The sequence below is a fragment of the Triturus cristatus genome, chromosome 3_2, assembly GCF_964204655.1.
Source record: "Triturus cristatus chromosome 3_2, aTriCri1.1, whole genome shotgun sequence".
Lineage (NCBI taxonomy): Eukaryota > Metazoa > Chordata > Amphibia > Caudata > Salamandridae > Triturus > Triturus cristatus.
Window position 1 is genome coordinate 135,508,076 of NC_140584.1, and position 27,335 is coordinate 135,535,410.

At 41.6% G+C, this 27,335-nt stretch overlaps 1 protein-coding gene across 2 annotated transcripts in view; it reads left to right on the plus strand.

Moving 5' to 3' along the window:
* ANKK1 (ankyrin repeat and kinase domain containing 1) overlaps positions 1 to 27,335 on the plus strand; it is a 238,602-nt gene that overhangs the window by 157,146 nt on the left and 54,121 nt on the right. For both annotated transcript variants that reach the window (XM_085647356.1, XM_085647357.1), the window contains 2 exons: positions 11,537 to 11,688; positions 21,596 to 21,645. In XM_085647356.1, the coding sequence (XP_085503482.1) occupies positions 11,537 to 11,688; positions 21,596 to 21,645 (202 nt within the window). The remainder of the gene's footprint in view (positions 1 to 11,536; positions 11,689 to 21,595; positions 21,646 to 27,335) is intronic.

Consider the following 27,335-nt stretch of genomic DNA (forward strand, 5'->3'; position numbering starts at 1 on the left):
AAGACTATGAGAAAAATATTATAATTACCAGGTTTTCTTAATAGTTCTGTATGTGCTTCAAAAAGCATACAAGGTGCTTTCAAAAACATATACAAATGTTACAAGGAATGGCTGGTAGACTTCATGCTGGGAGTGTGGGCTTGTAGTGGTGCTGGAAATGGTTATTGAGGCCCCTGTGATCCTTTAGGGGCTTATTTACAAGCCCCTTGCGCCGCTGGTGCGTAATTGTTTTTGACGCACCGGCAACCCAATGAGCTTGCCCATATTTACAAGGCCACGTAAAGTAACTGCATGATTTTTCATGGCCTTGTCAATATGGGCCCCTTTCACTCGTTACTCTGCTTGAAAAGGGCGTTCCATGGTTGTTGCTGTGGGTGTTCCCATGCAACATCCATGGAACATGACGCATTCCCAGATTTACAACATTTTGTAAAACTGTGAATGCGTCAGAATCCTACGCCTCTCCAGTCGAGGCATAGGAAAGGCGCAACGAGGAGAAACACTTTTATTGCTCCGCCTTTTTTACTATTTCTATGCGTGCTGCATTCTGCAGCACGTATAGAAAGAGGAAAATGGCATTAATTATTGTTTTTGTGCAGGAATGAGTCCCTTCCTGCACAACAACAATCATCCCTGCAGCGCAGTCACCCTTGCAAAATGATGCAAGGGTACCTGCGCTGGCGCATGCCAGCCAGTTGTGTGCCAGCACAGGGAAAAGCACAGGGATGCATCATATTGTTGTTAATACGACGCATCCTTGTGCTTTGAAAATGATGCAGCACGGCGCAGCTAAATGGCTTGCGGCACCGCGGTGCATCATTTTCTTGTAGATGAGGCCTTTAATATTTACATTGTGATTTGACCAAGTAAGCTGTAGCTGGTGCGCTCTGGTACTCACCGATGCCACTTTCACATTGACATTTTAAAGTAAATGCCAGGTGTAATGGAAGTGTGTCCCCTCTGAAGTAAAGTTTTGTCCTTGCTGCCGGTGCCTAGCTTCACTTGCCTTTGAAGGTCTCAGGCCTCCGCTGAGATCAGAAAAGACAGTGAAAATTTTTTGCATATGTGCAAAAAGCAGATATATCCCTTTCACATTATATTTTGGCTCCTGGCAAGAACAGTTGACGCTGAAACATTCTTAACATTCTCCAAGATTGATTTGTATTTAACTTACCACTCAACACCTAAAGACAGACAACCTTTGAAACCATTCTCTTTTCTAAAGGGGTTAAAAGGCACAGTTCCATTGCTTATTGTTTCCTCTCCTCTGGCCATTTTTTTGTTGCATATTTATATAGCGCGAACTCGACCCAAAGGTATTGGAGCGCTTTACATGAGCACCGTATTTACATTACATATTCAGGCACGGGGAGATTAAGTGATTTGCCCAGAATCACAGGATGTGGATGCGACCTCGAGGCTCGAACCCTGGTTTTCGGCACCAAAGTCGGCAGTTTAGCCGACGGACCACATCGATATCCCTTCCTTTTCTGCACGCGGGTCTGTGTCTTTCGTAAGTGTAAAACTACCTGCACTGTGCACCAGGACATAATTGTAACTGCAGCCATTCACTTTGTAAATGCATTGAACTACTTCATGCAGGGCCGGCTTTAGGGCACTATGACCGTTGCGGCCGTATGGACGCTGACCTGGAAGGGGGGGCAGTGTCCTCAGCGGGGGCGCTGTGTTTATCAATAACTTATGATTTAAAATCACCTGCTGCAGAGCTCCTTGTGGGTCCAGCTTTAAGGCAGCCATCAAAATGTCAAGATAACTCTTGTGATTAATGTTCCTCTAGAGAGAGAGAGATTTGAGATTTGTCTAGTGTCAGTTTTGACACCCCATAAAGTAGCGCAGGGGGTTAATATGTCTGCTGCAAAGAACAGATCTGTATTTTATATAAATAGCAGAGTGGATTCGCAAAGCCAGGCTTTGCCAGCGCTTTAAAACAAATGAAATGTATGTGAGAGAAGGGGTATGGAGTGATGAGGGGCACTTTGTAGGGTGGTAGTGAGAGAATCCAAGGAGGAGGAGGTCATGGGTAGGTGTGGGAGGGGGGGGGCACCAAAAAAGATTGTCACATCAGGCACCATCAGCGCTAAAGACGACCCTGGCTTCATGGCATTTTATTTTGATTGCTGCATACGTGTATCTATACATATAGCTAGTAAAAAGTGTGAATATTCATACCGTGTCCTTTTGGTTGAAGTAGAAAGTGTTCTGAGCTGCCCCTGCCTTCTATGGCACTTGAATGCACAGTTATTCTAATAAAAAGGAAGTACCCACAGTTGACTGTTGTCAGGGCTAGAATGCCCATTGCAGGTCTGCCCACACAAGGCCCCACTGTGTGTCACACAATATTGGCTCCTGCTCCCTACATACGGTCAGCTGGTGAGGAGCTAATATCACACGGTCAAATCAAAAAGTGGACTGAAAGCCCCTGAATAGAGTGGGTTTCCAAGTTGTGTTTGGAGCTTCAGCAGAATCAAAGTCCATAACAGGGTATGGAACACATCATGACCAGGGGTGCCCCCTACCTTTGTGTGGAGGAGCATTGCCCCACAAGCCCCAGAGCTGAAACATCAAACAGTAATAAAGTTTATTTATTACTGTTTTTATTATTCAGCAACTTGTCCCGAACTGTCAGGATGGGGCGGGGCCAGCGCTGCCGAGTGGCAGCAGCAGGGAGCTGTGCACTTTAAAATGCAAATGTCTGTTTGGCCGGCCAGCTTGGGACGGCCAGCCAGACATGCACATTTTAAAGTTCTCTAACCTAGCTTTCTTAAACAGCTGGTTTAGAGAAAGCGCAGGCCTACAGTGCTCGTAGGAGCACTAGGAGAGCCAGCTCTATTCAATCCTGACGCTGCTTTCATGCTGTGAGGATTGGGTTGTGCAGTTTCCTGTATCTGGAGCTTCCTGGAAGACACCCGAGTGAGTAGGACATTGCGCTGCACAGCTAAGTTAAAAAATTTTTGTGGCCCAGCCTCACCACCTCAGTACAAGCCAGCCGCCACTGACCACGTCATAAGGCAGACTGCAAAGCTTTTTTTGTGGGGGTGGGGGTGTATAAGCACTCACAAGTAGAACTTGGCACAAGCCCTTCCACTACAAGGCCCTGCCTCTTCCTCTCACACGGTGAAAAATGTGTAGAAGGTGGCAGAATTGCATTTATTCCATCAGGCATTTTACAGCAGGGTATATCCTTTGGAGGCCTGTTTTTGAAGGTCTGGGCCGGTGCAGACTGCCCTGTCACTTTCTTTAGCTACCCGTGGTTAGCTAGAGAAAGAGAGATAATGTTTCAAAAAGCAGAGTAGTAGAACGTTTTTGTGGTATAGGAACTTTTTTGGGGGAAAATTCAAGTTGAGCAGCCAACACACTCCATATCAACTTAATAAAATAAGGCTAAAACATAATTCATTGTTTCCTTTCTTTCCTGAATCTATTTTTAACCAAACAGAGGATAGAGGAACAGCCTGGGATAAGCCTAACATTTATGGGACAAAACCGGATATGGATTATACAAGAGACTCCTTTAATATCCCAATAGCATTTAAATAAACGGAGAAGCAAAACAACTATCTTAATAATAATGTGTTAAAATAAGGGTTTATTTAGGAATAATAGATAAGAAGCTGTGCCTAAAATGACCTTGGTACTAACCCTCGTACTAAGAGAACTTTTACTAGTTACATTATGCCCGCAGGCAAGCTAAGACTCCACAAAGGCAGTGCCTCTAAATCCTTCCTTAGAAGGTATGCCATCGGACACAGGGGAGTGGATTTGAACACTCTGAATATTTTCAGTATATCGGTTAACTTCTGTTTCAGAACATATCGGAATTGGTAAATAGTGAACCCATTACAATTTTCCCATGGTGAATTTCAGCAGGTCAAACCTGCCGAAATTTACTCGGGGAATAATGCCTGGTAAATAGCTGGATATATTTATTGTGGTACAGAAAGCATGAAATCCACGTTATGCCTTTTTTTGGTCAATACCAGAATTAGGTGCTAATTATCTCACAAGATAAATTCTGATCCCTGTGGTGTCAGCTCTGATTGGGTGCCATAAATGTTGCACCCTTCTCCAGGGCAACCGTAATCGGCGCCTAAGACACTGCAACTCTATCCCATCAATTGAGGATCACCAGGTTGTGAGCCTGATCGGCCGAAACCAACGTTTGGGGCAGATATGTGGGATTCCAGGACACATGGTAGATCAGACAAAAACAGCACAAAAAACAGGGTAACAAGCAGTGCTTAACTTGAGCTGGTGGTTTCCCCTGCTCCGCACCGATAATGAATTTTCAACACTGGCACTTATAACAACTGTCACATGGTGGCGCTGTTTGTGTATTTAAAGACGAGGAGAACAACATTTGTTTATTGATTCAATATACATTAAACCAACTAATACCTGTGGTCCAAGCAATTCTTATAGCTTTGGGGACCTTGAACAGTCCACATTGTCATACTGCAGCAGTATGATGATTAGTACTTGTGTAGGGACTGTCATTGGCTGTGCTGACAGTGACAATGGGTGGTGCTAGCTGCTGTAGCCTCCTGGCACCTTTTTTTTCCTCTTTTTTTCTTTTTTCAAACTAAGCGCTGGTGACAAGGACACACTCCTGCTTTATTTTTTTGTAGGCTCAGCATCCTTCCAGTTAAGCACGTTGAGCCCACATGGAAGAGAGCATCTGTATATGGAGGGATAGAAGGCCTGCTGGAAAGATCGAAATATCTCAGTTTACTCCACAAAAGCAGTCTATCTACAAAGCAAACGTAGAGCTTCCCTGTTGTTGCTATTGCTGACTTCTGAGCCAGCTAAAATAGGCCAAAGATGTGATCCAAGCCTCCCAGGTTGGGCCTTTGAACCTGCTTGCTGCCATGAGCTCCATGAGATCTAATTTTCATGATTTTCACAATGACACCATAAAATATGTGCAAATACTGTAGAGAGTACGTCTAAGAGTGAAATTAGTAGTTAAGCACAGGACTTAATTTGTAAAAGAATTAGTTCCGGGGCCCAAAATGTGCCTCAGAAGCCCTAACTATCAAATGTCGGTGCTATCAAAAGGCTGCTTTGTCTTGATTCCACCTCATGCCTCTTCCATCTACCACCGGACACACCCTGCCCTTTTATCTCACCCTTTCAGGTTCTTTTTCTTCCCTGCTTTCTTTCTTTGCCACAGTTTTTCTGTCTTTATCTTCCTCCTTTTACTCCCGGTTGTGTTTTACTCTCACTTGCTCTGGGTCAAAGTCTGATGAGAAATAATCAGTTCTGGTCGCCAGAACTGAGTGTCAGTCCCACCTGCAACCACTGGCTCAAATGAAGCACTGGTTAAGCAACAGGGTCATATATGTTCCCTCTTTTGAAAATAGTTTTTAACCTGGAACCTCTCCAGGATGCGGATGGAAGGGCAGTACAGACAACAAATTGAAATAAAGGATTATACTTTTTCCTACTGACTGCACTTGGGCCTTTCTTCATGACCTAATTATTTGAGCAGTAATATATTAAAATGCTAACAAAATGAGTACATATGTGTGGACTATTGTGGCTCACTTTGTATCTTATTCCGAACATTCCCTAAAACACTCCCTTTTCTAACCTCCTGGACGCCCTACAATTTACATATATTTACTGTGAATGTGTGAATCAGTGATTTAACGAGGGTTCACTCATCTTTTTGGTTAAGTTGGGTGGTGTCCTGCTCTTCTTAAATGCTGTATTCTCCCACTACTTCCACTATTCCTATTCAAGCTGGGCTCAGGTCAGGAAAAGGAGCAGGAGCCTGATATAACACTTACATTTAAAAAATATGGATATACTGCATTGGCAGACACGCCAAGATTGGAAGGTGTTTTGGTGTTTATCAAAAAAGTAGAAATTACTTAAAGCCAACCATTGATTTCACTGTATTGGCCCTAGACATTACGGCCCTGGTTATGAGTTGTCTGATATTTTCATATCGGAAATTACCGGGTTTACAAACTCTGGATCTGGTAATTTAAGGACTAAAGAGAACTTACCTGGGTGATTCTGCAACAGGCAAATCCAGAGAAAAGATGGAGGCAGGGAATGGGCCAAAGGACATCTTAAGGATTTTGGGGGCCCTGGGCCAAACGTATTTTGGGGCCCCCTTGTTTGGAAGAGCTTTGAATTTATGATCCAGTTACAGGTCTTTCATGCCCTCTTTGGCCAGGTCACAAACAGTGGAGAGGCACACTCGTCCAAATTCTAAATGTGTTTACAGATAGTGATGTGTGTTTTCAACATTGCAACACACCAACAGCTCACTAATATCAATGCAAATAATCTCTGTGACACCCTCCCATTTCTCATATGTGAGGTCCTGTTTTGATCTAAAAGAATTTTTTATGGATATTGCATGAAACATAAACATCATATTTCAATTCAAAATGTCTGTAATAGACTCTCACACATCACTCATATTAAAATGAATGAAAGGAAATGGTATGTAAAAAATACTGTTTAACCCGTTCCGTGCTCATGACGGAACCACTCCGTCATGAGCCACGGGTGCGCTGTGCTCATGACGGAGTGGTTCCGTCATGCTGCGGCAGTTGGCGGCCGCTCCGCCCACGCGGCGCTAATTCCCCGCCTGTGCGGGCGATTAGCGCAGTGGGCGGAGTCGTAACGGAACCACTCCGTCATGAGCACAGCTCACCCGTGACTCGTGACGGAGTGGTTCCGTCACGAGCACAGCGGCACCGCAACTGCCCCCAAACCCCCCCAGCGCCGCGGCGGAATTCCTGCCGCGGCGAAGGGGTTAAGAAAGATTCACGGTCATCAGAGCAAGACTCTGCAGAGTAGAGCTGGCTATATAATGGAGCCTCCTGAGAGCCTGGGGCCCTAGACCAGAGCCCACGTTGTCCCTGCCTTAAAACGGCTCTGCATGGGCATAGGGAAGGAGCACAGCCATGCCCCTGCCTGTCCCCTTCAACAACAACACCGGATGTGAGTGGGTAGATAAAACAAATGGAATTCATATTTGACAATAAAAATGGTGTCAAAATTACTGTGTCTTTTGCATCCTTTGCTACTATTTTGTTTGAAGTTTTTGGAGTTTAATTAAAATGGCAACTTGAAGGAGATGTAGTGTGGTGTCTTGAAGCAATACAAAACAGTAGCGATTCAAATTATAGTTGCTGGAAATAGGGGTGCTGGGGTGGTGCTGCACAGCAGCGGTCTGTACAGGTAAGTGCAGTTGGCCGGTGGGGCGGGCCGGGCAGAGGTATGTTGACAGACGAAGGAGAAGGAAAAGGATTTATTACTTTATTTAAATTTCCCTATTCCGTCGTCTGTTGACTCCCCCCACAGCACCCGTTCCCCCGACCACTCTTACCTGCACAGACCACCGCTGTTGCTGCAGCACGCCCCAAATAACCATGCTGGAGTTCAGAAGGTGAAAGGCGATATAGATTACTTATATTTTGGTTTTATCTGGCAACGTTTGCTGTACTTCAGAGAAAGAGGTCAACTGTCAGGCAATAACCTCAGGCAATAACATCTGGCAAATGGCTGTATTTCTTTGAACTGGGAGATTGGTGTTTGCTTTCTATAACTGCAAAGCCAGATGATTTTGTTAAGTGAACTATTTGGTAATCTTTCAGGGGCACAGTAGATATAATTTTGATAACACACAATAAAATGTAAACCTGTAATTGAAATGTACTGATGTTTCAGACTATATCAGCAGTTCGGAAAGCACAAATGCAGCAACATTTCTATGTAATTACAAAGTGTGATGGAAACCAAGATGTTAATAGGAGCAAAATAAGCCAAGATAGACATATTTCCTGAAACACAATTTCCACACATTATCACTTGTGTGCTTTTTATCTGTAAAAAATGTATGACATAGCAAATTCAGTGATCAATTCAATCGAAAATGTGCTGTTTGTAAGTGACAGTGCAGCCACACCATGCTTTAGTAATGTTTTCAACAGTGTTCTTGATGCCCTAAGTTGGCAGGGTATGCCCAGACGTGGGTCCCTTGCTCACTTTGCCACTGGATTCAAGCTAGCCTAGCTGATGAAGGCTGTTAGCCCAAAACCAGTCCCAGGATGCTTGTTTCCGGTCCAGGGAAGACATGGCTTGGCAGTTCGGTCTGTACTGTTCCCATGAGGCACAGGGTCAAGACTAATTTGCATATAGCTGTGTCTGAACTGGGATGGTAAAGTGAGCTAAAGAATGATGATGGATTCAACACAGATCTGTGACTGGAGGTGAGTGTTTGAAAAGTTTCAGCACTCTTTCCATCATCTCCTTGTGTTTGCCTTGACAAAGCCCCACCAGCTATATTCTACACCCAGGCCAATGTCCTGCTGAATATCTTTGTTACACTTCTTCTTTATGTGTGTCACTTGAAAGGTGCCCTGTGACTTCAGCGATGTAACATTGATGGCGACAACCCCACTCTGAGTATTGATCCTGCACCACTGATTCAAATGCCTTGACATTAGAAATAGGCCCAACCATCATTTAAACAAATACATGTAAATGATGCCCCATTTTGAACCCTTTTTCATTATTGTTTCATGCCTACCCCAACCCAGGGCAAGATCTTTAATAAATACATCACTGTAGTTATAACTTGTAGACACAGAAGTACTTATTCACAAGGCTTTTGCTATGATTGTACTGACTTAAGCATTTATTACTGTTTTACTTCTCCTGGCTTACTCCTGGAAGTGAGGAGTAAGGCAGACGTATTGCATGAGAAAGCTTGAGCTAAATCTTTGTTGTCAATCGGGCCCATATTTCTAAGGTTTGTTACCTTCCCTAAAATGAACCAGCTGATAATTCTACCAACAACAGAGTTCCACCAAAATACCACAATTTTAGGAGATAGTTCTTTGGCACAAAAATACTATATTTTTGGCTATATTTTTGAGGGCTTTATTTAGGATATCTTACTATGTGCTGGACTGTTCTTAAAACTTTGCAAAGTTTAAAGTTGTCAAAGTAAAAACAATTGTCACAATTTTGCAGAAAGCCAATTGGTAGGTTTGCCACTTCACAAGTACACTACTCTGATACTTGCTGGACAGTTAGCTGTGGTTGCTACCTTTTTTCAGAATCGAGTGTCGGATAAGGTAGACAGTTGACCAAGAAGAATGTTAACCTGAACCATATGTAAACAGTAATAATGTACACCTATACACCTTTCAATAGGTATCAATGGCTATATGTATATGAGCCATCAAATCAAAATGCTCTGGAGTAGTTGCTAGGTCATAGCTTTAGGGCAAAGACTGAAAAAACTGAGAAGGATATTAAGGGAGCACGCTAAACACCGATATATAGAATGAGTTGAAGGATTCCTGGATTGGAGAGGGTATCTTTAATGTACCAGATTTGCCGGGAAGTTGCCTAGCAGGAGCTAGGAATGGATACATGAAATATGTCCTGCTTTCACAGGTTGATAGACCACCTGTACTACCTTCCAGCCAATCCCAGCCCAGCCATTTATGAAGGAAGCATAAGGGGGAAATGGATTGCAAATAAGAATATCAACGGTGGAGCCTTGATAGGTGCATATGACATAGAGAGAATATCTTGAAAGTGAAAAACATTCCAGGAGAAATTCAGAAACATTCAGAAATATTACTTGAGTGTCTCTTAAGGTCAGCGCCTTAGATGATCAACTGAAATAAGAAATACAGAAAATTAGCTCCGTCTACTGAATGCTAAGGTTGGCTCTGTCTACCGAATGCTGATGTTGCATAGGTTGACTCCGTATTCTACTACTACTCCTATGCTACTCCTATACTTCATACATTAACTACTTTAGGACCAATTCACAAAGAGACCCATATATCTGTTCTTGTACAATTGTTTTTATGTGTTGAGGACATTTCCACCTTCTTTGTAATTCATATAGACCATCAGGAGTATTACTAGGAAAATGCAACTATCACCCGTCAAAACAGTATCACTATACATAAACCTGCACCAACCGTATATTTTCAAATTTATACATTTAGAATATCAGTGCATTTGCCAAGCAATATACTGTTTCTTTCCTTCCTTTACCCTTTGCATCTAGAAAAAAAATATATAAATATTCCTTGCTTGGACAGCCCTTGACTGAACCTGCAGAAGATTTATGAATATTTGCAATGTTGCAAATTTGTGATTGTTGAAGGACCTATACAGGCATTCCACCCTGAAACAACCACAACCTGGTTTGGTGGTGAGAAAGACTAATATGTAATGTTACTTGATATTGAAATTATTTTAAGTCTGAGTAAATTACAACTTTAAATTTAAGTAGGTACAGAAAGCAGTTGTGGACAGTTAACTTCTTAGCCAATATATTTTGTTGCATTATTGTGCTAAATCAGGTGAGACTGTGTTGTACACCACGGGCAGATGGTGAAAAAGTGGTGGACGGGAAGTTAGTACAAGCGAGTAAGAAGACTCTTTCCTTGCAATGGGTACTGATCACTAAACCTTGTATTGAAGTGTCTCTCAATGAATATTTGTGGGTGCAGGGTGAGGGGCACATTTGGTGACAACCATCTTGGAGTGGGGAATCAACCAAAAGAATTGTTAAATTGGGAAAAAATAATTTGCTTCAGCATAGCTAACTAAAAAGGCTTCATGTGTGGAGCCTTTCAATAGAGATGTGCAATGCCCTAAAGAGAGTCACTACCTCATTGGAGGAAAGTCATAACTAGCCCTGGTGTCCAGAAGTGGTAGTACTGAGTATCCAGAATTCACCAGGTGGCAATCCCTTCCTCAGAAGTGTCTGTCCTCAAATATGTTGTCTGACTGAGTATATCTGTCTTTGTATTTGTATGTGTGTATGTGCCTGTGCATACCTGTGTGTGTTTGTGTTTATGTGTGTGTCTTTGAGTAATCTGTTGTACCTGTGTTTGTCAGAGCTAGTGTGTGCCTTTATATATCTGTATGTGTATGGCTGTGTATGTGTGTGTCTGTGATTGTGGGACACATGATTTTCTGGGTGCCAATTGGCTCCAATAGGTAGGTGTCCCATGTATAGTGAAGGGGGCTTAGTCTTGATGTTGTTTCTGTTCTTGAATTTGGTCGCCTCAACTTAACATTGTCTGCTCAGTGCAAGGCAACACAAATGATGGAAGCTCTTTTCAGAGCATGTTCACTTCCATTCCACATCTTCTGAAAGAACTAGGACAGTGAAACTTCAAGAGTTTTTAGGACAAAGGGGTCAGCGGGATGGGGATCCCCGGCACGCCATGTGACGAAGAAAACACAATTGCACAGTGAGGGAGCAACCTCCTACCTTCAATTATTATGTGAGATGAAGATTCATTAAAGGATCCTCCAGGGTACTATGATTCTCTGAGGCATAATAGCCAGATAGTGTATGATGTACAGTGTTATTGTGAGAGGGACAATTGACTGTATGTTACAGTTTGATTCTAGGGTATTGCATGCCAACAATATCTTCTTCAGGCTTCCATAGACATCTCATAAACATATTACAGATTATATCACAGCATGCAAATTTATTGTTTTTTTTCAGATTTCAGATTTTGGTTTATCAAAATTTAAGGAACACTCAACCCGTATGGAATATATTGAGAAATCGGCACTAAGAGGCACACTGAGTTACATTCCTCCTGAGATGTTCATACAGAGCACCAGGACACCAAGCACTAAGCATGACATTTACAGGTAAGGACTGTGAGGGAGTGTGAAAATTAGTTCTTTTTGCAAAGCGCCCTCTATGAGCTAAACCCTTTTTAGATACCTACTTGGTGAATTAAGAGTCTGCCTACCACAGCAGTGTATACAGATGTATCACTATACCTTCACATTGTTCTCAAGAGGGCTGTTACACCAGCAATCATTAAAGTGTTTCGGTTTGTTCATTTTCATAAAACTGATACCAAAGCATGAATTCAGATTCACTGCCAGCTTCTGATTTAACTAGAATTAGCACAGCCAAATCATTTAACTTTAGATGCATTTGATTTAATTTGGGATATTATTTACACGTTTTTCAAATGAGCACGACACCATGTCTTCACTCTCTTATGCACTATCATGTATATGTTTTTGTACAAATACAATACTGAATTGTCGTGATTACAATTTATTGGTTGCTTACCCATACAACATTCTGTTTCACACCAGCCACATTTAAATCTGAATAAGATAGATGTTTACAGCAATTGTGCACTCTTCCGTCATATTTTCTGAAGCACACAATCACTTGTAGTTTTTACACACTTCCATCTTGAGACTATTTGTTTACAAGTTCTGGCGGACTAATCATTTCTATAGATTCACTGGAATACGGAGTTATCCCCTTTTCTAATAGAGTAAGCCAGGGGAAAGTAATATTAAGTGGCCTACATAAAAGCCTCTTTTTGCACAATAACTGTTTTCAAGACATATTCCCTTGTGACCTGCCCCTGAAGCACTGCTAGAGCACTGCTTATATCTCTTTCTCCAGGACCCATCTTCAATGTAGGCAACCTCATTAGCGTCGTCAGGCTAAATGGTCTCATCTGTCTCTGAACTACTACCTACGGATGAAAAGTCCAGACTATGTCCTGCAGATTTGCTCCTTTCAGGGATGCTGGTTTCTCAGAATCACCTGATTCAGCACAAGCTATCACATGTCCTTTCTGGCCCTCTAGTCATACCATGGAAATCACTGCACACCTCCCACATTCAGCATCAGTAGCATCTTACTTCTCATATTGATATACTTTCCTGTCCAATTTTTCTACAACTCCTTCAACATGCTCAGCCTTCTTCTGCACACCCACAATTCTGATCTCCATCTCATCCATTTTGGTCTTTAATTCTTTATTTTCTTCTTTGTCAGACTGTCCATGCACCCACTTGGTAAAATCTTCCTCTTCATCCTCCCCGTCATGCTGCACAACAACTGCATTTTCTGAAAAGAAATTGAATGAAGGCAGAAGAACACTCTTATGGTGCGTTGACCTCAACCTAAGGCCCCTGATGCTGCCTGTGTGGTTTGTCAATATCACTTATGCATTCACACTGGGGCAGAGATTTCTACAAAGTCCCTGTCAGAACTCAACCAACTGCCACTAAAGAGGGGTTGTCAGTTAATGTGGTCATGAATCAAGCATTACGCAGAGTGAGGAATGGTGTAGCTAGAGTCAGATGCAGCACCTGGAGAAACCCTAAAATGGCCGCCAGCAGGACAAGAAAAGTCATAGCTTAGCGTTCTAGTGTTTCCAGTGTTTGAAGCCTGAGTTAGAACTCAGGCAGCTGAGGCATTAGAATGCTCGCACTTCAACTGAGGATTTTGGAGCTAAAAGATGTTTTGTAGATTTTTGGCACGCTAGCTAGTTGAGGGTAGCGATCGTCGTTGGCTCGTTGCTTGTTAATGTTGCGACGCGTTTTGTGCTGCACATAGTGAAGTTCATAGGTAGACTAACATAGGGTTTTGGAGACCAAATATTGCTTTGGGAATATTTGCTTTAAGACGTTTACTTCTGGAGATTTTTGAGGCGTTAATCTTACCTCTTTTGAGCAGTTAGCAGCAGACTTCTTTTAGCAACTGTGAGAATGGAAAAGAGGGTTCTGGTTTCCTTGCAACTAGAAAAGTGTCTCCGTCATGCGCAGGTCTCGAGTTTCCATAGAGAGGTTTTCCGTAGTGCGCATGCCTTTGAGTGCCTGTATAGTGTCTGAGGGTTGTTATCGTTGGAAGTAAATCATTGTAAGGAAATTCGTTGCACATGATTAGTTTGTGAGACACTAGTTCCGGTGCACACGGTGCACCCGGTGCACACATAGTTCAGAAACACGCGCTAGAGTGAAATTCCATTAAGATCGGAGAATTTCTCCTTAGTCACACTATGTTCCCTCAGAGAGTGTTATCTCTCAGTTCCCTCGAGATAAAGATAAAGACCGAAATTAGCAGTCAAGAAGAAGAATAGTTTATTTCAGCCTAACAGAAGAAAGGCAATAGCTACTTACAAATTGGGTAAGCCATTGAAAAGAAATACAGTTGATGTTAAGTTCCAGTTATAATTAAGCATAGAGCAAAACAACAGTGATGCATTAAGGTATTATCTTTGCAGTTCACACCCTCTGAAGACACATCGTATTTGCTGGAGAGAACCAGAAAGAAGTGTATCTGTCTCTTCTTGTCCCCTACCCCTTTCCCCCTTTTGATTTCTCCAGCCCAATTGCCCTTAGAAAGCATTTGGCTGGGAAAGGGAAGATGGGAGTTGGGAATTAGCATCACTCTGCTTCTGTGCATTACTATTGGTGCTGATTTGACAGTCCCACACAAGCACAACGGGCGGAGATGGGTTGCTCTCGGGCAAATGCTCCAGCATGGGCAAATTCCATTATCTCAGCCATGACTCATTTAAAGCCTCATCATGTAAAATTATTCCCTCAGAAGTGAGGCCTGGGCAGTCAACGCTATGTGGATTCATCATTGGGAAACAGAACTGTTAAAAGAACCTTCATTTTGCTTACCTCTACAATAAGCCTTATTTTGAATTAATGTGATACTTCTTCATTGATTTCTTTACTTAATATTTGATATGGTTACATGCCATGTAATTTAATTTTTAAGCTGTTCTCAATAATTTCTCATTCATTTCTGTGTATTCCCTATTTATGTATTTTTTAGGAATTTTGATTTTCTGTTATTGCTCATAACCTATTTCAAGCCACTTACTTGGATGTTAATACTCTCATCCCCAACTTTACTTAAATTGTCTGTTTATCTCACACACACAAACACCTTACTTAGATTGCCTCTCCCTCAAAAACCTATCTTAGACTTACACTCTAACATAGGATCTTTACATAGATTGTCTCTCTTGTTTGTAAAAACGTTGTTATAGATTATTTTTCATTCTTCTGAGAACTTTATATAGAGAACCTTTATCGCAATTACTTTACTTATGCGTTCAATCTCTTTCTCCAAAAAGAAATTTGCTTAGATTGTCTCTATCTTTCATCAGAGCTGAGAACTTAGAATTCATTTTTTACTGCTCTCTATTTGTCTAATACTCATAATGTCTCTTTAACTCTTGCTCTCTAGTAAGAACTTTATTAACCCTTTCCGTGCTCATGACGGAACCACTCCGTCATGAGCCACGGGTGCGCTGTGCTCATGACGGAGTGGTTCCATCATGCTGCGGCCGTTGGCGGCCGCTCCGCCCACGCGGCGCTAATTCCCCGCCTGTGCGGGCGATTAGCGCAGTGGGTGGAGACGTGACGGAACCACTCCGTCATGAGCACAGCTCACCCGTGACTCGTGACGGAGTGGTTCTGTCACGAGCACAGCGGACCCGCAAATGCCCCCAAACCCCCCCAGCGCCGCGGCGGAATTCCTGCCGCGGCGAAGGGGTTAAGATACCCTCTCTCTCTCTCTGTCTTTTGCACAAACATTACACAGAGGACCTTTCTCATCAAATGGGTATAATTAGAATATATTTTGCTGAGGTTTGTAAAGAGCTATATTAGAGTCTCTCTCTCAAAAATAATACTTAGATTTTCTCTCACAAGAACTTTATTCACATTAGCTTTAGATTACATACTATTAGATTACATACTATAAGCAAGTGAGAAGCTACATAAATGGTTATTTCAGTGTGTAAGAAGATGTGTAAGTGTATGAGGTTTGGGTGTATAAATGGGTATATAACTGGCTGTATGGGTATGTGACTCAGTGTATTAGTGGTTGAGTGGATATGTGAGTGAGTGTATCAGGGATACATAAGTGCATAAGTGCTGTGTGTGTATGTATGTTTGTTAGTGGCTTTGTAAGTGTCTCTGTCGCTGTCTGACTGGGTGAGTGAGTGGCTGTACGGTTTTGTAAATAGGTGTGCGAGTGGCTGTATGGGTGGGTGATTGTGCATATGACTGGGTGTATGGGTGTGTAAGTGTGTGTAACTGACTCTCTGAGTGCTGGGTGCAGGATTCACTGTATAGATGTATGAGTGGGTATGACAGTGCTTGTATGGGTGTGTGAATGACTATGTAAGGGGATGTATAGGTGAGTAAATTGATATGTGAATGGTTTTATGGGTGCATGACTGAGTGTGTAAGTTGCTGTCTGGCTATATGAGTGGTGGACACAGAAGTACTTTTGTGGGAGTATAACTGGCATGTCAGTGCCTGACAGACTGTGTGCAAATTACATACTATAAAAAGACATAATATACGCAACCACTCGCATCTCATTTCAAACACATTCGTTCATAATGGCTTAATAAAGTAACTATATTTTCAGTATAGCAAGTCCTCTTCCTCCTTTGCTTCTCACTATATTTTTAGTTAATGTTCTCATCTAATATCCCTTATATTTTGCATTTTACTCTAGTGTCTAGAAGCTATACATATCCTTTATACACACTCATAATTTAAAAATATATATATACAGTTTTATAGTACAACCTAATTAACATTCAACGGTCTGCTGTTAATGCTTTTCATTTATATTTTATTTTGGAAAATAGTGCCAATAACAAGACATACACTCTCTACTGAGCAATTTTTGTACACCAGTCTACTTTTCAGTTTCACACTGTAGTCTCTTTTTTCCCTTCCCCATTCCATTCTAGCTTCGTTTCCATAGTAATCATCTTTCCAATAGTTGCTGCCTACCAGTAGGTCAGAAGTTTCCAAGACTTTCTCTCAACAGCATACTAGCTTCACATTAACTGTAGCAGGTGTGGTTGACTTTTTGTAATTCCAAGCATATCCCACACAACATACTTTTTTTTTAAATTTTGCAAAGTCAATCACAGGATTAGTTACTTTTTTTCTTAAAGTCACATCCTAATTTTAGTTCCCTGAACATCTCCACCATGCAATCAAATATGTTCTTTTATATTTTACTTGCTGTCCTCCATTGTAACTGCCTTTCGTCTTCAAAAACTGCCTCAGTCTTTTCCTGTGTGCTACTCCTGCTTGTCTCCAAAATGGTCAGAGTCAGGATTGTGGGCCATTGTTTTGTGTTTTGGGCCAGAGAGAGTGCTAGAAAGAGTGTCATTGACAGGGACCTAGGTTTACCTAAAATAGACTTTACCTGGGTTGGCCAGAGAGGGTTAAAGTGGCATGAATTGCTGCCTTTGGTTGAAAGCATTGCAAATTGCCAACATCCAGACCTCATGATTGTGCACTGTGCTGCCAATGACCTAGGCACAATTACTGGGATAGGACTGTAAATCATAATGAAGGATACCTTTGGTAAATTAAAGTCACTTTTCCCACATACTCCCTTGGTGTTCTCCAACACTTGCCAAAGACTGAAGTGGCAGTGGTCAACCCAATTTTGACAGCAGATAAAAAAATCAGGAAATATGTCTATAAAGCTGTGTCTGCATTTCTCCAAGACCACAACATAGGCTCTTTATACCATAACAACTTACGCTTCGACATGGATGGAATACATTGAAAAGACGGAGTCTATTTCATAGACACAGGCAAAAGAGTGTTCCTCAACCACTTAAAAGACTGCAAACTGTGCTATGTGTAATTATCATCTACACACCATAAACACAAAGGCTCTCAAGAGCCAACCCTTTTTCTAAACACTGGTTCTTTTTGTTTTCAAATACTTTTTCTAATCTCTCACTCGGATCTGATGATCCGCTCTGAATCCTTGGCCAAATAAGAGGTCTGCTGGCTATTTTGCAGGCAGATCCGTGGCGGATCTGTCCCTAACCAAAAGCATATATTCAATACAAAACAACAACACATTTAATATAAACATATCCTATTACAATTTATAAAACTGTATCGTCCTGTGTGTGAGTGTAAGTAACTGAGTGTGAGGGACTATGTGGGTGGTGTGTGAGTGGATATGTTAGTGGGTCTGTGGGTGTGTAACTGGGTATGAGAGTGACCTGGTGTGTGTGACTGGTTGGGGTCCGTAAGTGACTACATAAGCCATAGTATAGGTGTGTGAGTGGTTGTCTGAGTGGGTGTGTGGGTGTCTAAATGGGTGTGTGAGCATGTGATGGGTATGTGAGTGGATGCATTAGTGCTTGTGAGGATCTGTGAATGGGTGTGTGTGGTTCTGTGGGTATGTAACTGGTTGTGTGAGTGGCAGTTTTGGTGTGTGAATGGATGTGCAAGAGGTTTTTGTGGTCTTTGAATGGGTGTGGCTGGATGTATGGGTGTGTGTGGGTGTGAGTGGGTATGAAAGTGTCTGTGTGGGTCTGTGAGTGGGTGTGTGACTGGCTGTATATGTTTGTATGTGAGGGTGTGTGTGGGTGTGTGAGTGCCTTTGTGGGTCTGTGAGTAAATGTGTGAGTGGCTCTCTAGTTCTGTAAGTGTGTGTGTGGCTGTAAGGGTGTGTGAATGGGTCTGTGAGTGGCTTTCTGGGTCTCTGAATGGGTGTGTGACTGGCTGTATGGGTGTATGGGTGGTTGTGGGTATGTGTGAGTGTGTGGTGGATGTGTGAGTGAGCATGTAATTTGCTGTGTGCGTTTGTGAGTGGGTGTGTGACTGGCTGTATAAGTGTGAATGTGGATGTGAGTGCCTGTGTGGGTCTGTGAATGGATATGTGGTTCTCTGGGTCTGTAAGTGGGTATGGGAGTGGTTATATGGGTGTGCAAGTGGTATAGTGATTTGTTTTCTGGGTCCCTGATTGGATGTGTGACTGGCTGTATGTGTGTGTGAGTGGTTGTGTGACTGTGTAAGTGTGTGTGTGAGTATGTGCTTGGTCTGTGGGTAGGGGTGTAAGTGACTGTGGGTCTGGGAGTGGGTGTGCCACTAGCTGTATGTGTGTCTGTATGGGTGTTGTCAGTGTCTGCGTGGGTGTGTCAGTGTCTGTGTGGGTCTGTGAGTGGATGTATGAGTGGTTCTCTGGGTCTGTAAATGGATGTGCAAGTGGTTGTATGAGTGTGTAATTGGGTGTGTGAGTGGTTTATGGGTCTCTGGTTGGGTTTGTAATTGGTGTATGGATGTGTGAGTGAGCATGTGAGAGGTTGTGTGGTTGTGAGAGAGTGTGTGAGGAGCGGGTCTGTGAGTGGGTGTATGTGTTTTTTTAGGGGTCTGGATCCACAAATCCACAGTGGATTCACACAGGGCTGCACTGAGTGCCACGGTGGACACCCAGAACCTCATACATGCAAAAGAAAAACATTTTCCCACAATTTCTTGCCCATGAGATGGCCCTCACAGAACGCTCCATCAGTCCCATGATGTCAGGATACCTCCATGTCCAGATTCACAAAATCGTAGCCACGACTTTTCTCTCAGTTTGCGGCCAGCCAATCATGACATTGCTGTTGGCATATGGATTCTCGGATCCACTGCAGTGAATCAGTGTCTTTATGTTTACATACATCTTTTTCCTTTAATAACGCCCAAACTGCTGAACAGATTTACATCAAATTACAAAAAACTCTCTTCCTGGACCAAGATCTAGCTTTCTGCCAAATTTGGTGTAATTCCGGTTTAGTGGTTCGGGCTGTAGTTCTGTCTAAAATCCATATGGGAAATTGCATGGGGGAACTGCATTTTAGGACCCCCTCTTTTCCCCTGCCCCCTTGACTAATACCCCCAACACCCTGACACTTTCCAGACAGCAGCTGAAGTGAGTGAGAAACTAGTTTTGAAAATTTTGTGCAGATTTGTCAACTGCCAGTACGTAATATTTATGTATATATTTGTATATGTATAACCGTAATTGCTAATAAACAATCTTTCCAGGCCTTGATATTTTCATTCTCAATCTATACCCTTTTTTTCCTAATGTTATAATAACGTTCTTTAATATATAACACACATTTTTACGTTTCTAAAAGGCCATCCAAATGAGTGATTCCCAAAAGAACATGAATGGCGCAACTTGAAAAGTGGTGACTCCCACTAGTCAGGTTCTCCCAAAAAGTGGCTACAATCTACGTACCTGAAGACAGACGTATGGGTGGGAGAACATTTGAAGCAGCATGCTTGTCTGTGAAATAAAAGTGCTCACATTTAATCCTAAGAAAGTATTGAATTCAGGAAGTCAACCTAGTTTTCGCAGGAATTAATAGAAACTGTCATGAAATCGTCATCGTAATTTTTTAAATGGCCTCTGGCTATGCTCCTGACAATTTTACAGGTGTACATTGATGAGGGACGACAGGATGTTTGTCTCTCGTTCATAATTTCGAAAGCGTCAAACCATTTCTCCTGTTCTGCATTAAGGCAGATTGAGAAATACAGTGTATTTGACACTTTCTCAGATTTACGAAGGAGATTTGCATTTGATACCTCAGCACAAATTGCTTTGGCTGCCCACAGATTTTGCTCATGGTGGGTTGTGACATGGATGTGGTTAGTGTAGATTTCTGGTCTCTCCTGATTCACAGAGATGTGTTCAGGGCTTTCACAAATGCTGTTCCGGTATAACACTCCGTGCCTAGCACAGGTGCATTGGCGACAAAAAAGTCCCCTGATTGTATTTCCGATTCGTATGCCAATGCTCGAAGCTAATGCCTAACGAAGATGTAGAAATGTTCTGGTGGGAACAGCCCAGTGAAGTTAAGCACGTGTCAGCTCTGCTCCCATGGGTAGCATCAGTTCTGCTCCCATGGGTAACATAGGAAACAAGAATCTGATGACGTCAGCAAGCTTAGCACCATGCCCGTGTGAGTCATGGGAGCCAGTGGCGTAACGTAAAATGATGCCCCCCCCCACCCCCCTGCAGAATGTGAAGAGGGTCTTCTGGATCTCCCATGTCTCACAGATATTCATTGGTTTTTGGAAAATGGGGTCCCCAGAAGGGTTGCTGTGCTCCTGAATGATTGGGGACCCCTCTACGCTGCAAGGGCTGTCGCTCAGGGCCTGTGTTACACCCCTGATCAGAGCCAATGCATAACAGATGAACGGACGGCACCAATAAACAGAGAAAATGCGCTCCACTCTATCCCTAAGTGCATTTCCCTGTCTATATTGCTGCTGTATTGTAAATTATTCCCAAATATGTTATACCCCACTGCTGAGGACATTTCTCAAGAAGAGATTCCTGCTGAAAGGGCATTAGTGAATAGCAGATGCTATAGGCCTCATTTATGAGGTTTTGCTGTAGGGCAGCGCAGCGGGCCTTCCTGCTGCTCTGCCCTACGGCAAAAGAAAAGGGCAGGAATGCGCCCTATCTATCATATAAGGCGCATTCCTGTCCTTTTCCCTATCGCCGGTGCACAATGGGCTGCCGTGCGCTAACGCAGGCACCTGTGCACCGCGGTGCAAGGGCGCCTGCGTTGCGGGGATGATTATTTTTGCGCAGGAAGGAAACCTTCCTGTACAAAAATAATCACAAGAGGTTTTTTCCTATGTTTTTTCTATGTGTGCTGCAGAATTCAGCACACATAGAAAAAGGAAAAACGAGGAGAAATAAAGATATTTCTGCTCGTTGTGCCTCCCTTATGCCTCCCCTTGGGTGGCGTAAGATTTTGGCGCTGCCTCAGATTTACGATTTCTCGTAAATCTGGGGCAGTGTCAAAAAGCCATGGATGTTGCTGGGAACACCCCCAGCAACACCCATTGTACGCTCCTTTAACGCAGAAAACAGTTGTTATTCTTTCCTCTCAGACAGTGATGTAAGTTGTGTTAATTTTATTTCTTTTTGCAGCTTTGGTCTGGTAATTTGGGAGGTCCTTACGCAGAAGAAACCATATCCAGGTAAAGGAATATTGTTGTTTCGAAAGATTGTTGTACTGATGATCTAGCCAAAAGGGCTTCTCGCTCTTGATATAGAGACCTATGTGCACATTTCCTTAAGGCAACTCACCCTCTCTTGTTTTTCCTTGAAAGTAATTGCATTATTAGCTTATACGATGATATATGTTAATATCACCCTAAGTTTAGGAAGAGGCATTAATGTAACTGTGTTGTCCGTAGGTTGACATTCGTTTTGCACTATTTGAATGTTTCTTACTTTTTTGTATTCTATCGATTATCCCTTCAATCGCATTCTCGTTTGTCTCTTCCTATGATGCATCAGACAATTGTTCTGTCTTCGTCCTTCATTTTAAACCCTCACCGAGACTTGTTTTTTTGTCCTAGTCAATGGAACTCTGCTAAATGGACATTACTTTTTACCACAAACTAAATGTCATTGAAAAGTCTGACCTTAGGGGAAGTCAGGCTTACTCTTCTGCTCACAATAATATATCGATTTGATAAACGGAGAGCTTTTAGAATTAATTCTGTGCACCTGGATCCTGAGCCCGCCAAACCTTTGCTGCCTTTAAAAGCTCTTGGAGGGGAAAAAGTGTATTTGTCCCCAGGTGTCTTCTCGGCCTATATGATCGGCCATGTCACCACATATCGACCTTGATAACCATGTACCTCTTGCTCTACCAAGCTTTCTAAAATAATTTAATTTATGTATTTTCAAAATTGTACTTTTAGGAGTTCAAATAAACCTTAACCAGGAAGGTTTACATAATTCTGTATGAAAAATCTAATTCTGAAATTAAACTGGTGTAGAATTGCTTCTAAACTATAGTTATGCATGAGGATTAAATATTACTTTATTTCTGGTCACTTCATAGAAAAAACCTTGTCTTGGGTTCACTTGAATGAAGGTATGCACAATTGATTTGGGCAATATCTGCCCTCATTTTTCTCCTGGCAAACACAGGATTGGATATCTTTGTGATATTTAACCCACAGGTTGACGCTGTGGCTCTCAGAAATGATAGACTTCTGCAGGTATTGATGCATCCCCAAAGACATGGGGTATGTCCCCCAGGCACTGAATGCTAAGTCCTCTAAGAGGTTTCACATTTGTAATCCAATGTTGTATAAAATAGTTCTTGAGATTTTTCTTTGAGTTTTTTTTACAATGAAAGCTTTATTGATGCTTTTCCATTTCACAAAAGTTGAAGACTTCTTTTCCCAAAATCCATTGTGGAAAACGTATACTTCTGAGTAGTTATATTAACATACACTCCCAATGCATTTCGGCACTCATGCCTTCGTCAGGGGAATTTCTGAAAGTAATGGTGTTGATAATGAGTATAATATAATACACGGGAAATTATTTTCACCCATATATTGTGAAGTATGTTAAAGGGAGAAAGGAATGTGAAACCTGTGATATAAAAAGGAATATAACAGATAAGGGAGAAAGGCACGATGTGATGAATATGGCAAGCGTCTATTAAGTGTGTTTAAACAAGAAATAACAGTTGGAGTGAATAGTGCGATGTGGTGAATGTTATGTACACGTGCTTAGCGGCGTGGTTAAATTAGATTGGTGCTGGTTTAAAAAAACGAGTCATTGATGATCGTTAGTTGGTGACATAGAGATACGGCGTGAATCAAACTACGATGACTAGTTCTAAGACGATTTATATACCGTGAGAGTGCGTTTAAAGATGGTAAAGACACCATGCATTTCTAAACGTGTGAGCTAGCAGGTTGCTCGATTACCGCTATGGTGAAAAAAGATACGAAGCAATATGGTTATTCTGACGCTTACCAAGTGTAAGTAGGATCGAGACACCGGTAGTGTCTGCCGTACGCGGGACGTGTTCTCGCGATGCTTCAGATGACGGAGTTAGCGTGCTCAGTGGGAATAGAACGTGGATGGACGTGAGGGTGATAAACAAGGAGGAAAGACTCTGGAATGAGGTTTAGTGATGAAACGAATGTGTTCAGGAAAAATCAAGAGTGATGTGGAAATGATTAATGGGCTACAAGGAAGTGGTGTATTGATTACAAAAATAAAAAATAAAAAATAAACAATTACAAAAAATAAACACGTGAGGTAAGGGAAAGAATATAGATCACAATGATATAATGGGTTACATGGCACGTAAAGAACAGAAACATAATGGATATATAACTCTGATCAGAGCGATGTCAAAAAAGATAATACATGATAATACAATGAGCTTAATGATTTGAAACACATAATAGATAAATGACCTATGACATATAAAAGTACTATGCATGGATTCAATGGTATCAAAACAAAATTATTAAAGGTAACATAAAAATTCCATACGGTCATTCATACCGAACGGTTTCATGGAATTTAAGAGATAAATCCAATAGTTTTCTCGCTGTAGTAGGAAGTTATGATTGTCTCTCCCTTCTTTCTTGGTTATTATTTCAAGAATGCAGAATTTTAACTGACTGATGTTATGTCCGGCTTCCAAAAAATGTTGAGTCACTGTAGATTTCATTTGCTTGGTTCTGATATTGGATTTATGTTCATTCAATTTGATTTTTATTTTTCTCTCGGTTTGCCCTATGTAAATTTTCCCACAAGGGCATTTAAGCATATAGATGACGTTGGTGGTATCACATGTCGCGGTTAGTTTAATTCTGATTTTATGTCCTTTCATGGGATGTGTGTTATATACGCCTCTAATGATGCTGTTGCAGTTGTTACAGTTCAGGCATGGTATGGTGCCCTTGAATGTGGAGGCTGTAGATGGTTGTTCTGTGTGTTTTAGGATTTCTCCAATATTTCTATTTCTGGTGTAAGCGAAGATCGGTTTTTGATCAAAAATGTGATTGAAATCCCGTTCCAATTGAAGTAATTGCCAATGTTTCTTGATGATGTGTTTATAGGAAGCACTCATGGTAGAGTATTTGGAAACAACCGTGAGTTGGTTTTTGGTGGGTTTGGTTTGGATGCTAAGAAGTTCATTTCTGTTTTTACATACTGAGCGTTCTTTCGCTTGTTGTAGTACCTGGTCTGGGTATCCACGAGACCTGAATCTTTGTGCAAGGATGTCAAGTTGGTCGGTTACTTTGATAGGGTTAGATACTATCCTTTTAACTCTAAGCATTTGTGAATATGGGAGATGTTGTTTGAGGGGTAGCGGATGAAAGCTTTGGTAGTGAAGGGTTTTGTTTCTGTCCGTGGTTTTTCTGTATAATTCTGTTTCAAATCCTGTGAGTTTTTTGGTAATTTTCACATCCAGAAATGTGATGGAATGTGGATGGATGTTAAAGGTAAACTGTATGCGTTGATCTATTTGGTTTAGTTTATCAAGTTGGTTTTGAAGAATATTGACAGGGCCCTTCCATAGGATGAAAATGTCATTAATGAATCTAAGATATAGTTTCAAATGACTTGTCCATGATTGTACTGTTAGAATGTTGTCTTCTTCAAAACGATTCATAAAAATATTTGCATACGCCGGTGCGGCACAGTTTCCCATGGATGTACCTGTTAGTTGTTGAAACCATTCATCATTGTATTTAAAGTAACTGTGTAGCAAGGTAAATTGCATCAGCTCCATTAGGAAGACTTGTAGGTTGTGTGGATAGTCAAGATGTAGTAGAGCTTGTTCAATAGCTTCCAGTCCTAGTTGATGGGGGATAGATGTATACAATGAGTTAACATCCACAGTACATAGAATGATCTCTTCGTCTTCTGTAATGATAGTATGATTAAGTTTGAGGAGAAAGTCAGTGGTGTCTTTAATAAATGATTTCATGGTGTTGACGCTGGGTTGTAGATACCGGTCCAAGAATGTTCCTACTGGTTCATGTAAGCTTCCACATGTAGTGACAATTGGTCGACATGGTGGTTCGATAGGGTTTTTGTGAATTTTTGGTACCATAAACAAAGATGGGCTTTTAGGATTGGGTTGTATAAGGTATTTCTTAACCTTTTCATTGATAATACCTCTTTCAACAGCTGTCTGGACAATGGTTTGCAAAATTTCCATAAATTGTACCGTAGGATTGGACTCCAGTTTCATATATGTATTCAGATCCTGTAAATGAGCTGATACTTGGGTGTTGTAATAGCTGGTATTCAAAATGACTAATGCCCCTCCTTTGTCAGCTTTAGTGCAGGTTATGTTTGTTTTCTGTGCAATAGTTTTCAATATACCTAGTTCTTTAGTAGAAAGATTGCTATGTTTAGACCTTTTCCGATTATTGAGTTTGGCTATATAATTTTTAACTACTGATTCAAACAAATCAAGACTTTTGTGGCTGACCGGTGGCATGAAGGTGCTTCTTAAATGTAGGCCTTTTAGGGGATCTTCTTCTTGTTCTTTGATTGTTCCAGGACATTATCGAAGAAATGACGTAGTCTGAGTTTTCTCATCAATTTGAAAAAACTAATATTTAGTTCAAGAGTGTTAGTACCTGTGGTTGGTAGAAAGGATGTGCCTTTTTGTAGAATTTTCAATTCAATGTCTTTGAAATGATAATCTGAGATGTTGATGACCAGATTTTCTATTGATTCCCTCTCTTGGACTTGTTCTTCTTGGCTGTCACTGTGCGTGTTTGTGGTTGATCCTTGTCCTTTTCTTTGTTTTTTTCTACGGCTCCTCCTGGGTCGTACTGATCTGTGTGGCCTACCTCTAAAAAAGGGGTATCTCCGGTGGTTAAATTGGTAGCAGATGTTGATGGTACACTAGATGGGATCAATATTGGGGCTTTATCTCTGGCGGGGTATCTTCTAGGTTGTTGAGTAAGATCACTATCCGAGGAAGAGGTGTCCGTATTGGTAGTGTAAGGTTTGTTTTGTCTACGTTTGGCGTAAATATCGGCCCAATAGTATACTTCCCCCATCTTGTAGTCAATCGTATCCCTACGGAATTTACGAATTTTGCGTTCATTAACTTCTGCTGTGTGTTTGGCCAATTGGTTGTTAATGTCTTCTAGTGTTTTATCCAGTTCTTCAATTGTCATGGATTTCTCAAGTTCAGCTTTGACATTTTGGATGTCCTTGGATAATTCCTCTAGAATAGTTGAAAGTTCCTCTATGAATAAAAGGATCAAATCTAGTGAGCATTTGTTTAAAATGGCAAACCACCTATCCTTGAATTTCTGTAAGTTTTTGCAAAGAGAAGGTTTAAGTGGTATTCTGAGTCCCCTGGGGATTCTTTGAGCCCTTTTGGTACCTGATCATGGTACTAGCGTGTAAGCGTTGGTTTATTTCCTTCTTAGAGAGATATAAAAGTTGACGGATGTTCTGTTCTTTGGTGCGACAGCTGGAGAAATCTATTGTTTCCTCGTGTATGAGGGCATAAATTCTGGAGACTTCTTCTTGTCCAAAAGCAAATGTTTCAGCTCTCGTTTCCGTGAGGTGGGATATTTCATCAAATTGCATGATTTCTTTGTTGGTGTGCTGCGTACTAGAATTCGGAATCAACAGTACTGAAAACAAGGGATATAGTGCGCGCACTAACTGAACGTTTGTAGGGTTAGTTGTAATGGTTTTGTCGTGCTCTGGGGTATCACTCTCCGAATAAGAGTGTGAAGTATGAAGTATTGATGCATCCCCAAAGACATGGGGAATGTCCCCCAGGCACTGAATGCTAAGTCCTCTAAGAGGTTTCACATTTGTAATCCAATGCTGTATAAAATAGTTCTTGAGATTTTTTATT